Genomic DNA, 13,054 nt, shown 5'->3' on the forward strand with positions numbered 1-13,054 from the left:
TACAACCTCACTTCAAGCCCTCAACTCTTTTTGTTTTCAAACCTAATCTCTATTTATTTCACTGAGATAACGGAGACTTACATTTAACATGTCCAAAACAAAATTCACTATCTTTTTATCATTTAACCTTCCTTTATAGGAATAATAATAGAATATAGTCCATAGGATAATTATTGAGGGTTGAATGAGATAATGGTAAAGCAAGTAGTAAAATTCTGGCCCATGAAAAGTACATAGTAGCAATTATTATTAAATGACAGTCTCTCCTGTTAAATTGCAAGCTCTTAAAGGCAAAAACCGTGTCCTCAAATAGCACCATCTTTGACTTGAAATAGGTACACAACAGAGGTTTGTTGAGTTAAAATGGATAATAATAGTAATAATCTGTCGAATAAGTGGTTTGTGTAACCATCTGACTTAGCTTAATCATTGTGTTTTAACAGTAGGCAATATTAGGTGTTTATTTTTTCTCCCTAGGTGCACTGTGTTGTAATCATTCAAAGGATAACCAGATGTGCCGTGATGTTTGTGAACAGGTAAGCTTTCATGACAATTATTGAGGATATTATTTAGTGTAATTGTTTCAGAGAAATCTGTTGGAGAGCACTTAAATGGTCAGTTGACATCAGCAGTAATGGAACAAGTTTAACATGAGTCTGCGAACATGGTGGAGCACAGTATCTGAAGTGGGATTCCTACCCAAAATACATAACCTGAATCCTGAGGAAACAATATGGCAAACCTAGATTGAGGGATATTCCTCAAAACAACTGCCTGTACCCTTCAGAGATATCAGTGTTATAAAAACAAAGGTCAAGAAATGTCCCAGGAATTCCTAGGTGGTGCTAGTGGTAAAGAACCCGCCTGCTAATACAGGAGACACAAGAGAGACGGGTTTGATTCCTGGGTTGGGAAAATCCCCTGGAATAGGAAAAGGCAGTGCACTCCAGTATTCTTGCCTGGAAAGTGCCATGGACGGAGGAGCCTGGCAGGCTGCAGTTCCTGAGGCCTCAAAGAACACACAAGAAGCTTCCAGATTAAAGGAAACTAAAGAGATATAACAGCTAAATGCAGTGTATAATTCTGTATTGGGTCCTGGAATTAAAAAAAAAAAAAAGACTCCTATAGAGGATTTGATTGAGATAAATTGGTGAAATTTAAATATGAGCTATAATAATATTGTACCTACCAGTGCTGTGAACTGAATCTGATGATTGTATTATGGTTAGTTAGGATGGTGTCCTTATTCGTAGAAGATACATGCTGGAATTTAGGAATGAATGATCATGTCTGTAATGAATTCTAAATGTTTCATCAAAGTAATAAAAATAATGTGCATATGAGGAGGAAGTTAAAGAAAATGTTAATGGTGAATTTAGATGAAGGCTTATGTGGGTGTTCATTGTACTCAGTTCAGTTCAGTTGCTCAGTCATGTCCGACTCTTTGGGAGCCCATGAACTGCAGCACACCATGCCTCCCTGTCCATCACCAACTCCCGGAGTTTACTCAAACTCGTGTCCGTTGAGTCGGTGATGCCATCCAACGGTCTCATCCTCTGTTGTCCCCTTCTCCTCCTGCCATCCGTCTTTCCCAGCATCAGGGTCTTTTCAGATGAGTCATTTCTTTGCATCAGGTGGCCAAAGTATTGGAGTTTCAGCTACAGCATCAGTCCTTCCAATGAATATTCAGGACTGATTTCCCACCTTTGAAACTTTTCTGTAGTTCTGCTTGAACCTTTTTAAGGCAAGTTCCACTGAAACAATAGCGGTTCGTAATGTCTTACCTTTCTTTCATCATCTTGATTGTGTAGTTGTAGCCTTACCAGTTGAGAATTAATGGCCTCAATCATCTTTTGAGGAGTTTTCAAGTAATAACCTGGATTTTGTTACTTCCTAAAAATGAGAGCACTACCTAACAGAGACTAAAAAGATTTTTCAAGATACTCTAAGTATAACAAGATGTCTTACCTAAATAGCTGCTAGAGAATTCATGTCAAAACACTATAGCAGATTAAGTTTTCTGCAAATTTACTGCCAGAACAGTAGCTTTTTAAAAGCAAAAATGGCCTCTTGATGGTGTCACCATAAGAGAGCTTTTAAAGTAACTCTCCTACTTTTGGAAGCATTTCTTTCCTGACTTTTTGCCTTGTTTCCTCTTGTTTTTTCCACTAATGTTCCATAGGGTAAATTATTTTTTATGAGGTACTTGCAGCAGGCAAGGACTAATTTCTTAAAATCTAAAGTGTTTGAAATTCTATAATGTAGCAAAGTAAGTGAATACTATAGTCATCCTAATAAAAAAATTCTTCCCTGACCAAATTACTTTATTTCTAGTTACACAAATGCTGAACGTAGATAGCATTTATCTTCAGGTATGCACTAAACTCCAGATAGACTTACTTGCAGAGGAAGAGAGGTAAGAATTGGATTCACTTTCCCTGGTCAGATTCAACAATCAGGTAAGTCAGTCATCCCAATCACCAGAGGAGTGAGAGGCTAGAATGCTAAAATTGGCAGAGCTCACTGACAGTGAGAAGAATTGCCAGGAATAAGGAATCTTTAATTCTTCAACCAGTAAGGAATGAAGAAAGGGTATTCTACTGTTATTTAGGTTTTAATTTGGAGTGAATATTAATGCACTTGATGGCTGTAGAAAGTTAGGAAGATGATAGTGGGGTAAGTTGCTGAATTGTCAGTGAAAACCACTGTGTGAAGGCAGTTGGAGATTTGAAATTAAAACTTTTAGAATTTGAATTTATATAAGAAGTTGTGACTGATGTTTTATAATAAAGCACATTTATGAAGGAAAATTGGAAAATATTCTAGACAACTGATAAACCTAGAGGATAAAAAAATTTACCTCTTCCATTTTCTTATTGAAAAAAAATGCTATAAAACTTTTTTTGTCTTTGTCAAGTAGATATTTTCCTCAAAAAGTGAATCGCGACTAAAACATCTGTTGCAGCGAGCCCCAGATTATTGCCCTGAAACAATGGTAGGTATTGTTTGACTTAACTATGGAAGTTTTTGTCTAATGAAGCACTCTATTGAGTTACTTTTGATTTAGCAAATTTTTCAGTGTGATTGGGGTTTGTGGTCAAAGTAAAATATTAGATTTAACTGGATACTTTAAAAAGATCTTCATATGAATTGCTGGATGGAATATCGTCTTTCATCTTTTGTTGTTTATGATGTAGGTATAAAAACAGTATTATATAAAAATATGTTCTAGTCTTTAAATTTCATAATAATAGTTTCTATGAAATAGAGAATTTTACTTATTATTATTTTGACAATTTTATGAAAACCATAAATAAATCTTATATTTATTTTAATGTTTAAAAAGTCAGATTTAGGGTAAGGGAAAATGTATAATTTCTCATTACTTCTGTCTTCTCAGTTTCTGGTGTACTAAAAATACATTGCATGCCTGTCTGAATCATGTAACTTAAAATGTCTCTAATGCATGGACCGTCCCATGTTTGGGATGCTCATGGCCAAGCTAAGAAAGTCTGAACTGGCATGAGAAAGCCTGTTTAGATAAGGTAGGTTGGGTTAAATGGGAAAGTTGATGATCAGACAGTTCTGACCGACATATTTTACTTTAGTCACTCAACAGGCACTTTTATCTCTGTGCTTAGAAACAGTTATTCCAGTAAACATCCTGAGTAACCATACTTGTCCTTGGTATCCCAGATGGGAAGTTAAGAAAACAGCAAGCAGTATTTTTACATCTCATTTCTATTTTTTCTTCCCCAGATAGCTGGTTGATGCTTCTAGATCATTGATTGTATAGAGACAGACATAATCAAATTAGCTATATATAATTTCTGTAGAAATTATATTTTGAAACTGGTTTTCTACATAAAAGTCTTTTGGTGATTACAATTTTAGGTTGACATTTGGAGTTGTATGAATTCATCTTTGCCAGGTAAGCAATAGTGTAACATTAAAATTTATTTTGTGATTGTAAAATCTGTGTCATAGTCCTGTAACCTAATATATACCCTTGGATTTCTATCCTCTCCTTCTTGGAGGCATCCAAATTTTCAAATGTATAATTTATTCTCATTCACTCAGTCCTTTTTGGTACTCTTGTTTCCACTTCAACTGTTCTGTTGAAACTGGACTTTGAAAGATCACGAAGATCTCTTGGTTCCTAGATCTTATAGCTTTTTCTCAGTACTTGTTCTTTTTGACTTCCATGTGACAGTTGATATATTGACCACTACCTCCTTGTGACTTCACCTTGGCCTTGTGACTTTGTCTTCTCTTATCCCCACGCCCTGCCCTCCCCACCGCCCCCCCCCACACACACCATCACCCCTGTAACTACCATGGCTATTCCTGTGTGTGGTCCTCTTCTCTTCTTTCTCCACACTCACCCTGGTAACCACATTCCTTCCCAGAACTGTTATCTAATCAGCTCTGAGAAGATAATTTTCAAATACAAGTTATTATTCATGACTTCTGGTCTTCTCTACTTGGATCTCTGCATCCAGGTAGCATGACTCAAAACCAAACTCATCTTATAATTGCTTTTTGTTATGAATGACAGTAGACTGGAAACCCTCAAGTCATTATCTCTGAATGTTTTTTCTTTTTAAGCTTCATTCACCCTCTTGTAAAATCTTGTATCCATCCTTGCTATTCCTAGTTCAAGCCTTTATTATTATACTTTTGGGGTAGATTTTTGCAGTAACCTCATAACTCATGTTTCAACACACCATAGCTGTCTTCCCCACCCTCTTCAAAACAACTCCCTCAGGGGCTATCCACTTCAATCAGAATAAAGCCCGAACTCCCTGTTGGCATTCCTGATCTCCTAGGATGAGAGCTCGTTTTCCAGTCCTGGTTAAAGCCAGTGCCTTGAAAAAAGGGAGTATAGCTTACATTTCTCTGAATTCTAAAGGTTTTTCACACTGTTGAAAGTTTTCATTTCAAACAAATTGAACTATTTCCCTCTTGGAATTGCTCACGTCCTTGCTTGTTCTCCTAATTATCCCTCTACCTAATGTCTATAATTATATATGTGTGTGTATTGTTCCTACCAAACTGTAATCTCCATAAAAGGATAAATCATATATTTTTATCTATTTGTTAGCCCACAAAATACCTGATAAAGGGCTTTGTATATAGTAAGGGTTCAGTGAATGTAGTTGCTTGTTGAATAATGTAATATTTTCTAAGAGGTAAGAGCTCCTTTTGTGGCTCAGATGGTAAAGAATCTGCCTGCAATATGGGAGACCCAGGTTTGATCTCTGGATTGGGAAGATCCCCTAGAGAAGGGAATGGCAACCCACTCCAGTATTCATGCCTGGAGAATTCTATGGACAGAGGAGCCTTGGAGGGCTTCAGCCCATGGAGTTGCAAAGAGTCAGAGATAACTAAGCGACTAACACAAAAGGTACTGGATATGTGACAATGAATTATGATATAAAAGTTCACAGAGTTTATGACCTACATTGATTCCATTCAAAATTCTTTATAGAATATGTGCAATTCTGAGTAGCAAGCAGCAAAGATCAAGAGGAAACTATACTAGGCAGTGGGACTAGATGGGAGTCTGCTGCCCTTTAATACCATTTAAACATATAGGGATATAGAATCTTATGATATGTAGTATTCTTAGCCAGTTTTAACAGTTGGGATGGTTTATGATTATATTTTGAGAGCTTTGTCTGTCCATGGGCCATTTGTTTGCTTTTGTTTTTTTTTTTAGTGGAATGCTTCTGTGTTTTATATTAGGTCTTAGTTTTGTATAGAGAACTATGTTACCTATTGCCTTGAATCCCTGACATTTTTTTCAAATGGAAATAATTTAATGTACATGTGAATTTGCAGATCTGTGTATTACATGGAAGCAGCATAAAGCATTTCTTAAAAGAGATAAGAAATTTACAGCATTCCTACAAGTAAATCTTTTCTTTTATCGTAATCATTACTTATATCTCCTAATTTTATCTAGGAGTTATTCATTGACATTTATGATTGCAAAAAGGGATCTTAAAATTGCTTTAGAACTTTTTTTATAATTTTACCACCTTTTGGTATCACTGTAATTTGGTTGGAGAAATAGCTACTGTGCATAAACTGCATCAGTGTAATCATTTTGCCCCACAGTAAAGTGTACGTATCAAAATCAGTCATGGCTCACAGGAGATGTTCCTGTTTACTAAGTATCAGTTGTTAAACGACATTGTGGGTTTTATGCTATTCTAGGTATTTTGAATACAATATACTCATGCCCTATTTTGTCTGCTTGCTTATTAAGTTATTAATAGGGGTCCTGCCTCTGGTTCACAGTCCAGAAGTGAAAAAAGTCATTGCTTTCCTTAACCTGTATGCTCTCTAGAGATTCTGTCCGTCTTAGAGTGAGAATGAGCTAAAGAGAAGGTGAGCAGGGAGAAGAGAGAAAAAACAAAGGACCTGGTAATTAGGCTGTGAGGGACCCTGAGAAGACTGATAGCATTGAGAGTCAGGGTGGGAGGAGAGGCTTCATACTTTTGAGACCCTGCTATCTAAGCTAGTTTTCTTACGGAAACTTGCTTTGACTTGAGTGGTATCCTTGAACCAGTTTGTTTTGTCACTTCTTATGACCAAAACATTTGAACATTTTGTTTTTAAGGTGTGTTTAAGAAGTCTGATGGCTGGGTTGGCTTAGGCTGCTGTGAACTGGCTATTACCTTGGAATGTCGACAGGCATGCAAGCAGGTAACACTTGGCAATGAGGCTCTTAAGCAGAGTGCAGTATAGTTTGAGTTTTAGCTGTGTCCTGGATCTTGCCTATTTCTGGAGAGGTGACCCGTAGCAGCTGCAAATTTAGCATTCCTTGCATAGACCATTTCCTTTTAGACATGCTGCTTTTTCAGTTATGTCTGCTGCATGTAAGACACTAGCCTTCTCTTGTGCTTTAACTTCTCTCTGCCACACAAAGAAAAAATGTTACTGAAATCAAGGACTTTTGTACTCTGCCTATGGTCATGCTTAATCAGTGCTAAATGACTCCAAATAGTGGTATAAATTTCAGACATGCTTGGATGAAAGCAGTTGACACAGTTGGCTTATTTTGCTTTTATCTTCCCTCTGTCTTTCATCATGGATTTACTCTGACTGTGTTCTTTATTCCTTCTCTGCTCCTCAGGTGAGCATGACTCCTACAGTGAATTATGACTTCTCTCTGATTCGATGCATCTCAGGTCTGGATCAAGTTAGGCCCCTGAACTCTTCCTCACTGTCTGCTCATAGTGGTTCGTCAGAGTGCTGTGGTGAAACTGGTCTCCAGGCTCCTCTTACTCCAAGTGGTGGGAGCACTCTCAACTGGGAAACTTAAGTGGCCCTGAAACTGCAGCTGCAAAGCCTTGTCTTATTTTCTTCTTCTAGTGACTGGTCTTTGAACAGGAGTATATGAGACACCTTCACTTTCATACAGACCTCTAAACCACACTCTTTGGGCAGCACACAGCCTAACTATCTGCTGTTCTCCTGCAGGCATTGAGGTGAAACTGAGTTGTAGAGGATTTGAACTCTAGTCTATCTCGTGAGACACAGAATAGTTGTCAGTCCATTCTGCTTCTCGCTTTCCCTGTCCTTGTCAGCTGATCTATTAAGAACTGTGTGAGCCTAGGTAATAGAAGAGGAGGAAATAGAAAAAGGAACCAGAGCCCATGGCTCTGGAACTATATTTTCTAAGGGGGGACTGTTATCAGCTGGAAGAATAGCCACCCCTCAGCAGATGTGTTTTGGCTTGTTTTTTATGGAAAGTATATACTTTAGTAAATCACGTTGTTTCTCTGTGTGTCTGTTTCCTCATCTGTAGAAGGGTTAATTTCTTCTTCATAAACTTGTTAAGAAAATTACATAAAAATAACTTTTATTAATTAATTGCCTGGCATTGCCTTTCCCTCTTTAGTTGTCTCCTCTGTTAGGTATGGATTTTTTTCTGAGGGTATGGGTTCGTACGGGAACTTAGAATATGAAGGGTTAAAGAAAAAGCAAACTATAAATGCCCTGGCAGAACTTCATAAGAAAAGTCACTGCAGCAGAGCTTCCCAAGAAAATTTGTTACAGAATGGAATTTAGACTTAAAAAAAAAAAGTCCTCTGATTTACATTTCCTTCAAACTTATCTAGTTTCTGAAATAACAAAAGGACTGTGTCATTATGTGACATTAAAGCCATAGAAGAATGAAATTCTAGCATATCTGGAGCTAATGCTTGTTTAAAAAATTACGGGATTTGTTTGGATAATATTTGAGCATGAGGTTTTCCCTGATGAAGTAAAGACTGCTGTGCCAGCAATTACATATACTTATGTTTGTATTCTTTTTGGTTTCATACTGAAGAGCATGTGTAATAAATTAATTGAGAAATTTGTTATCTTTTAGGCATCGTCAAAAAATGATATTTCCAGAGTTTGCAGAAAAGAATATGAGGTATGCATTTTAACAAATTTGGATAAACGAATCAGATGTTATCAGAATTGATAGAATCAAATTTTAAAAATGAATTCATTGTTAAATAAATTACCTTTTACTTTATAGAAAAGATAGTCTTGAGAAAAATGTCATTTACTTTGTTTAGAAATATTATGACTTTAACTTGTTGCAGTTAAGCATTAATTTGAAAGAAATGCCTAAATCACACATACAGAAGCTTTAACCTATGTTTTCATAATACAGCTACTGGTTGTATCCTAGGTTGTAAAATAGTTTTTCTTAGGTTCCATATCTTCTTTTGCCCCTTTTCCTATACCTTGATTCATCCAGGTATCCACCTTTATGAACTACTTCTAATTGGAAGAAACAATCACATTGCTAGCGTGAGTAACTTCATACTTTCCTAGCATCGTACATTGGAGGGGAGAGGTACATACTAAATTTCAAAGGCTGTGTTAAATCTCGAGGGACTCTTCCTAGCAGTGGTGTTTCAAGCCCTGTAGTACTTATTGATAGATTGGGTGGGGCATGGGGACACAGGTTGAGGAGGGGCAGAGGTATAGGAAGTATTTCACATCATGTAAGTATGTACAAAAGATTGTCCCTGATGTGAAATAAAAGCTCCTCACTGATACTAAAATTTGGTCAGTTTCTAGAACTTCATTGTTAAATGTGACAATATGTTTTTTCATAGTACAAAGCTGTATAATTAAGCATACAAGTCCATATTACTCACTCATCATTTTTATATATAAACATTGGGATTCCTATTGCTTTTAATAGTCTGTATTCTCTTGGAGAAGAAAAATAGAACAACCTCTTCACTGGTTCTAGATTATGGTTCTGATTTTTTTTCTTTTCTCAAAGCCAATAAATAATTTCTCAATATTTTTTAATCGAAAAAAAGTCTTATTTATCTTTTGTTCCTTTATACTATTGCTAAGTTTTATCTGTTTCTCTGAAGACGAATTTCCAAATTAACTGCAGTTCTTGTCTGTTCTTATTGAAAAGAACCTTTCTACAAAGAAGTAAAAGATCTTTCTTTTTTTCTTTTCTCTCTACCACTGAAGTAACTGCTTTAGTTTCTCTTGAACAAAGTGGCTAACTGCGACGATTCCTTCTTTTCTCCCACGTGATGCCCATGATACTGACACTGTCCACCTCCTGTAGCCTGTCCTCCACTGTTTTAGTGTGCTTCCTTCTCTTGTCTGGATTTCTGCATTGGCCTAGGAAGTCTGCCAGTATGTGTTGATGAAGGACGGGACAGGAAAGGTAAGAGAGATGATCACTGTCCTATGAGAGAACTACTAAGAGTAGTTTCTCTTTTTCAGTCTCTCCTCCCTTATTTGGCCTAGAATTAAGCAACTATTGGTATCTTCCAAAAATGTACATGTCAAGATGGTTCTTTCACATATATAAAAATAAAATATATATGTAATATATATGTGTAAAGTATATATATGTTATATATATATAATACTATGTTTACATATGTAAAAAACTGACTGTACGCATTATCAAGATAATTTGAGATTCAATTTGATATTTTATATGTTATTTAGAAATAAAAAGAGAGGCAAGAGCACTTAAACATGGAAAGAAGGTTCTGCATTATAAACCCCAAATAACAGTCACTCTCATTAGATTGTTAAACTCTAGTGTAGACATAATGACTATTTGTTATAAAGTGAAGTGGGTAACTTTGGTGTAGTGAAACCTATTTTAACTGGATCAGTTGTTTATCAACATGAGAATAGTTTATAAAACATAAAACTAGGTTTTTAGTACCTTTTCCTTAACACTGGAGTGGCCCCTGGAAGTGAACTTCCCCAAATATGTAAGCTATTACTTTAGGTTTACAATTTTAGGGGTTAACATTTACTCTAAAGGATGAAGTTGCATAATTTGACTAGTGAGTCAGAGAATGAGTGGTCATTTTTGAAGGAGCTAATGTTTATCTTTACTGATAAACTGCTGCAGAATCCCCTTTGAGGAGATTTCCTGAAAATTTTATTTAAATGAATAAAGTTTAAAATTTTTAATGCCATTTAAGATTACTTTGTTCCAGCTAAGCTAAGATAAACTAGTTAAATGTAAAGCATTTTCATATATGATTTTGCAACATCTGGTTTCTTTTTTACACAAGTCAACAAATATTTATTGAATAGTGAGAGGCAATTTTATTATGTTAGAAAGCAAACTTTTGGGAATTCCCTGGCCATCCAGTGATTAGGACTCCGTGCTTCCCCTGCAGGGAGCATGGGTTTCATCCCTGGTTGGGGAACTAAGATCCCACATAGCCACATGGCTTGGCCAAAAATAAATAAAAGTATATAAAAACTTTGGATCAGATCTAGGTTAGAATTATGGTTAAGCTACATATAGCTCAACTTCAAATACTAAAGAATTATATCTAATTGAGTCAAGATAATTAAAATATGTACTGAACACACAAGGGCTCAAGGAAATGAGAAAGCAAACTGAGCATGCTGGGAGTTATCAGGAGAAACTGCAAAAAGAGAAGCCTGAAAGGATTTATATAATTTGGGTTAGGAGACTGTATCAAAAGCATGTTAGCAAACGTGCACATGGCTTGTACAGGGGATTAAAAAGAAGATAGGCCTATTTAGGCCTGAAAATCTGCTTGGATAGGTAAAGTGAGACCAGATCCTAGAAAAATTATATTTTGGGGGCTCAGTCATTATTAAGTAGAAGGAGATAATGAAGATTGTGTGATAAGAGATCAGCATAACAAATAAGTCCAATATTTTAAAAAGCTTTAAGTTGTAGATATGTGCAAGCTAAGTTTTAGATCCCCCAAATTTCTCTAACTTAGCTAAAAGCAAATATGGCCCACAACTAGGATGATAGCAATAGAGTCAAATATTTGGGACTAAACAAAGGTTTGAAGGTAAGAGTCCATCATTCAGGATTTGTTATGATGAACTGAGTATAGGAGATGATGTTCAGGGAAGTATAAAAAACAATTAATGAATTGGAAGATAGGACTAAAGAAGCTATATGAAAAAGCAGCACAGTGGGATAGGCTGAAAGAGACTTAAGAGACATAGAGGATATGAGTGTTCTAATTGGAATACTAGAGGAAGGAGAAAAAACACAGGCCCAAGAAGGATCTGGCAGGATTTTTTTTTTTTTTTAATCCATACATTGCAGACATACTTCATAGCCAAAGATCTTAAAAACAGTCAGAAGAAAAAAAAAGACATTGTCTTCAAAGGAGTTCAACAGCTGACTTTTCAAAGCAACAGAGGAAGCCAGGGACAGTAGAATGATACCTAAAATGTTCTGAGAGAAAATAACTATCATATCCAGCAAAAATATTTTTCAAGAAAGAAGGCAAAATTAAGGTGTTTCTAGACAACAAAGACAGAGAATCACTGTTACTGGACCATTTCTAAAAGTCCTTCTCTAAAGGAAGTTCTAAAATATCTATAATTATTTGAGATGCAAAGGAAAATGAGAACAATAAAAATACAAAGGGACTAAATTAAAACACACAGGTTATATGAAAACAGTAGTAATATTGAGTTTTTAAAAAAGAGAGAAAATACACAGCAAAGATAGCATGGGAAGGGATTTTAAAGAAATAGAAGTATATGGAGTGTTAGGTCTTTTTTAAATGTAAAAATCACATATCTCAGAGGTTAAGTTGGACTTCCCAGGTGGTTCAGTGGTAAAGAATCTGCCAGCAATGCAAGAGATGTGGGTTCGATCCCTGAGTAGGAAAGATTCCCTGGAGAAAGAAATGGCAACCCATTCCAGTATTCTTGCCTGGGAAATTCCATGGACAGAGAAGCCTGGTAGACTGCAGTCCATAGGGTCTCAAAGAGTTGGACACGGCTTAGTGACTGAGCATTCACACACACAGAGGTAGTTAGGAATACCAGACTAAAAATGAGAGATCATGGCCAAAGTCAACCACAAAGTAACTCTTGAATCTCAAGAGTGAAGGAAAGCTCTGAAAGAGGAAATGTAGAAAAAAGTAAGAGCTGATTTTGAAAATTGCATTTTTAGGGAATGGAAAGAGGAGGAGCCATATACTGATCTGACATTTCAGTAGGAGGATCCTTTCTATGTTCATTGAAAATAGTGGATTGAGATATTTCCAAGAAAAAAAGAAATTCTTATTACTGTAAGTGTTCAAGCAAAGGTTTACTGGATAAACACACTGTGGAGATTTCTGCAATGGGACAGGAGACTTGGCTAGAGAGTCTGCAGAGACTTGTCTCTGCAGTTCTTTTATTTTGAGTAATACCTGAGAAAGAATACTTCCTTCAGTATTTGAGAGTACTTCTTTCAGAATCACACACATTTGGTTAGAGTTGCCAGGATCAACCAGTAGCTTGATAACTCTGTCATGGACATGTTCAAGTGTCACAGGTATGCTCAGTTCTAGGTTCACCATATGTTTTCACAAACTTGGTCTTAACCCACCTAGAAGTATTGATCAGGCCACGACTATTTATGTGTGATGTTAGACCAGGGATGACATTTAAAATATTCAACAACTAGAATGAAAGCGCTAATAATGAGAATAGATGCTGGATATAAAGTACAAGTTTAGCCACACTAGGGCAAATTGGCTGATTAGAACTA

At 36.2% G+C, this 13,054-nt stretch overlaps 1 protein-coding gene across 1 annotated transcript in view; it reads left to right on the plus strand.

The window, feature by feature from the left end:
• Positions 1-13,054, plus strand: part of RECK (reversion inducing cysteine rich protein with kazal motifs) — an 83,532-nt gene that overhangs the window by 15,047 nt on the left and 55,431 nt on the right. The window contains exons 2-6 of the mRNA XM_040266281.1: positions 478-536; positions 2,921-2,995; positions 3,895-3,931; positions 6,629-6,714; positions 8,387-8,434. Of these exons, the coding sequence (XP_040122215.1) occupies positions 478-536; positions 2,921-2,995; positions 3,895-3,931; positions 6,629-6,714; positions 8,387-8,434 (305 nt within the window). The remainder of the gene's footprint in view (positions 1-477; positions 537-2,920; positions 2,996-3,894; positions 3,932-6,628; positions 6,715-8,386; positions 8,435-13,054) is intronic.

Source organism: Oryx dammah, unplaced genomic scaffold (assembly GCF_014754425.2).
Source record: "Oryx dammah isolate SB20612 unplaced genomic scaffold, SCBI_Odam_1.1 HiC_scaffold_1, whole genome shotgun sequence".
NCBI lineage: Eukaryota > Metazoa > Chordata > Mammalia > Artiodactyla > Bovidae > Oryx > Oryx dammah.